This window comes from Parus major, chromosome 1A (assembly GCF_001522545.3).
Source record: "Parus major isolate Abel chromosome 1A, Parus_major1.1, whole genome shotgun sequence".
NCBI lineage: Eukaryota > Metazoa > Chordata > Aves > Passeriformes > Paridae > Parus > Parus major.
The window spans coordinates 309,056-312,373 of NC_031773.1; the positions used below are offsets into that span (position 1 = coordinate 309,056).

The following is a 3,318-nucleotide window of genomic DNA, read 5'->3' on the forward strand; positions in this document are numbered from 1 at the left end:
AACTTCAGTTTTAGCTACTGGAGGGTCTCTAAAATTGGGTTTAAGGTTCTGGAGAGGTCTCTGAAGTTGGGTTTGAGGTTCCGTGGGGGTCTCCTAAGTTTGGTTTAAGATGCTGAAAGGTCTCTGAAGTTGGGTTTAAGCTTTTGGAGAGGTCTCTAATGTTGGGTTTAAGATTCTGGAGAGCTCTGGAGAATCCCTCCTCCCTCTGTTTTAGGGAATTCCTTCTCTCCCTATTTGGGGTCAGTTTTAGGGAACCCCTCCTGTGTCTGTTTTAGGAAATCCCTCCTCTCCCTATTTGGGATCAGTTTTAGGGAATCCTTTCTGTGTCAGTTTTAGGGAACCCCTCCTCTCCCTATTTGGAATCAGTTTTAGGGAATCCCTCTCTCCCTATTTGGGGTCAGTTTTAGGGAACCCCTCCTGTGTCAGTTTTAGGGAACCCCTCTCTCCCTATTTGGGGTCAGTTTTAGGGAATCCCTCTCTCCCTGTTTGGGGTCAGTTTTAGGGAATCCCTCTCTCCCTGTTTGGGGTCAGTTTTAGGGAATGAGCAGTGGGAATTCCCCGTGTGGGTTCGGGGCCGGGCTCTCACCGCCGTCTGTGCCGTGATGTGAGTGCACCCCACGATCTTGGCCCCGGCCAGAGGCTTCTCCCCCTGAGCTCTCTTCCTCAGAGCCATCAGCGCTGGCATTTCTGCAAGGAAAACGGGAAAAGGAGTCTGGGAATGGGATGGGAAGAGCACAGGAGGAGCAGCCACGCCCTGCCCGGCGTTCCCATAAACTCACACAGCTTCAAATCAGCCAAAACCTCAAGAACAAACCCCAAATACATCAAAATGACCCCAAATCCTTCTGGATTTTTCCCTGTTATGTTCAAATTCCTGCCTCCAGGTGAGGCTGCAGGAAAATCTGCTTTGGGATTTGCTGATTTGCTCCACCTCTGATATCCAGCACCTAAACCCTTTTTAGATGTTTGGTTTCTTAATTTTTATTTTTTTGGAGGTAATTAAACCAAAAATGGTGAAGTTTGTGGGATGGATTTCATCTTTTCTACTGATTTAATAAAATAAGTTTGGCCATAGAATAGTCCTTTAATAGTTGGTTGGAATTACACAGCACAACCCTGTAACTCTTTTCCCACCACCCAAAATCCCACAGAAACTTGCCCAAAATCCCACAGAAGTTTTCCCACCACCAAAATCCCACAGAAACTTGCCCAAAATCCCACAGAACTTTTCCCACCACCCAAAATCCCACAGAAACTTCTCCACCACCCAAAATCCCACAGAAACTTTCCCAAAATCTCACAGAAGCTTGTCCACTGCCCCAAATTCCACAGAAGCTTTCCCAAAATCCCACAGAAGCTTCTCCACCACCCAAAATCCCACAGAAGCTTTTCCATCACCCAAAATCCCACAGAAGCTTTCCCACCACCCAAAACCCCACAGAAGCTTTCCCATCCCGACAGGAAGGGGGTGAGGAAGCCCACAGCACCCTGAGGCTCCCCAGGAGGGGATCTGGGAGAAGGAAGAGCCCCAGAGGAGCGGGAGGAAGGAGCCCCTCTTACCCTGCTCGGCGATCTCGATCTCGCGGCGCCCGAACTCGGCCTGTTTGATGTTCTTGACGCAGAAATCGCTGCTGCCCTTGGAGTTCTTCTGCTGCTTGTCCCTTGGGGAGGTCTCATCGTCGGAGCTGTCCGTGTAGGAGGCAGCTGCAGGGAGCAGAGGAGGTCAGGAACGGGATAAAACATTCCTGAAATCCCCATCACCCACAGGGAAGGGTGTGGATGGCCCACAGAGGGTGTCCATGGATGGTTTTCCAGCCCAACTCCTTCCGTTCCCAGCTGGGATCTCTCCTTCTCCTCATAAGGATAAATTTCCCAGCTGGATTTACCTGGGATGAATTTTTAGTTCTCATCGATCTCTAATTCAACACCACAGCAGAGGTGATGGAATTGAGCATTGCCAGGTTCCCACACGGGTCATCTCCATGGCCTGCTCCCACCTCCCTTCCCAAAAGTTCTTATCGACCTCTCTTCCCAAAAGTTCTTGTCTCTCTTCCTAAAAGTTCTTCTGTCTCTCTTCCCAAAAGTTCTTCTGTCTCTCTTCCTAAAAGTTCTTCTGTCTCTCTTCCTAAAAGTTCTCCTACCTCTCTTCTCCAAAGTTCTCCCACCTCTCTTCCCCAAATTTCTTCTGTCTCCCTTCCCAAAAGTTCTCATCGACCTCCCTTCCCAAAAGTTCTTGTCTCTCTTCCCAAAACTTCTCCAACCTCTCTTCCCAAAAGTTCTTCTGTCTCTCTTCCCAAAACTTCTCCAACCTCTCTTCCCAAAAGTTCTTCTGTCTCCCTTCCCAAAAGTTCTCCCACCTCTCTTCCCAAAAGTTCTCCCACCTCTCTTCCCAAAAGTTCTCCCACCTCTCTTCCCCAAATTTCTTCTGTCTCTCTTCCCCAAATTTCTTCTGTCTCCCTTCCCCAAAGTTCTCCCACCTCTCTTCCCAAAACTCAGGCCCCACATGTCCAAGACATCCCACAAAATGCCTGTTGAGGTTTAGAGCACTTCCAAACCCATTTCAGACCCTATTTCACCCCCAACAGTCTTGGGGAGGGTGTGAGTTGATGACGATCCTGTTTTTGTGGGATTCCTGATCCTTGGATTTGCTCCATTTTGGTTTTCCTCTGTAGTGACGGGAGGTTGGAGCTCGGGAGGCTCAGGTGGGATGGTTGGAAGGAGCTTCTCCATCGGGAGGATCACACAAGCCTGGTGTGGATTGGCCGGGGAGCTGCTGGTTCTCCATCCTTGGGGGATTTCGGGAATTGTTTGGAAGGTCGGGAATCACCGGATCCTGAGCCCCACGGGATTGGATTAAGGTTTCCTTAAGAGATGGTGTGGATGTGCTGAATTAATTCCAGGAGCTGTCAATAATTATCTTCCTTCCATATCAGTGTCCTCCAAACTTTTGATTATGGAATTAGACCACGGCAGACACATGGAAGAGCCCCTGGTGGGGTTAGAAATCCCCTTTCCCGTTTATTGTGATTCAAAAATCCCGTGTACTTAAATAAATAAAATCACATCGATTTCTGGTCTGAGCTGTGATGGATTAACCAACACCTTGGATCAGCTGATCCACATTTTCCTCTGGAATGTGTCCTCGCTGTGGGAAACCAAACCTCTTCCATCCTTCAGGACAGGCAGCAGCAGCCAGAGCAACGCAATGAGCTCCAAATCCCAGCTCCTCTTTTCCTTCCAGGACCCAAGTGGCCATTCCCTCATGGAATTGTTCTGCTCCAAGTCTTTCCAGGTGACCCTTCCAGGACCCAAGTGGCC

General features: G+C 49.2%; 1 protein-coding gene across 2 annotated transcripts in view; it reads right to left on the reverse strand.

Moving 5' to 3' along the window:
• Window positions 1-3,318, reverse strand: part of AHCYL2 (adenosylhomocysteinase like 2) — a 77,548-nt gene that overhangs the window by 24,329 nt on the left and 49,901 nt on the right. For both annotated transcript variants that reach the window (XM_015628198.3, XM_015628199.2), the window contains exons 3-4: window positions 1,561-1,704; window positions 587-687 (exon numbers count right to left, since the gene is read on the reverse strand). In XM_015628198.3, coding sequence (XP_015483684.1) covers window positions 587-687; window positions 1,561-1,704 — 245 coding nt within the window. The remainder of the gene's footprint in view (window positions 1-586; window positions 688-1,560; window positions 1,705-3,318) is intronic.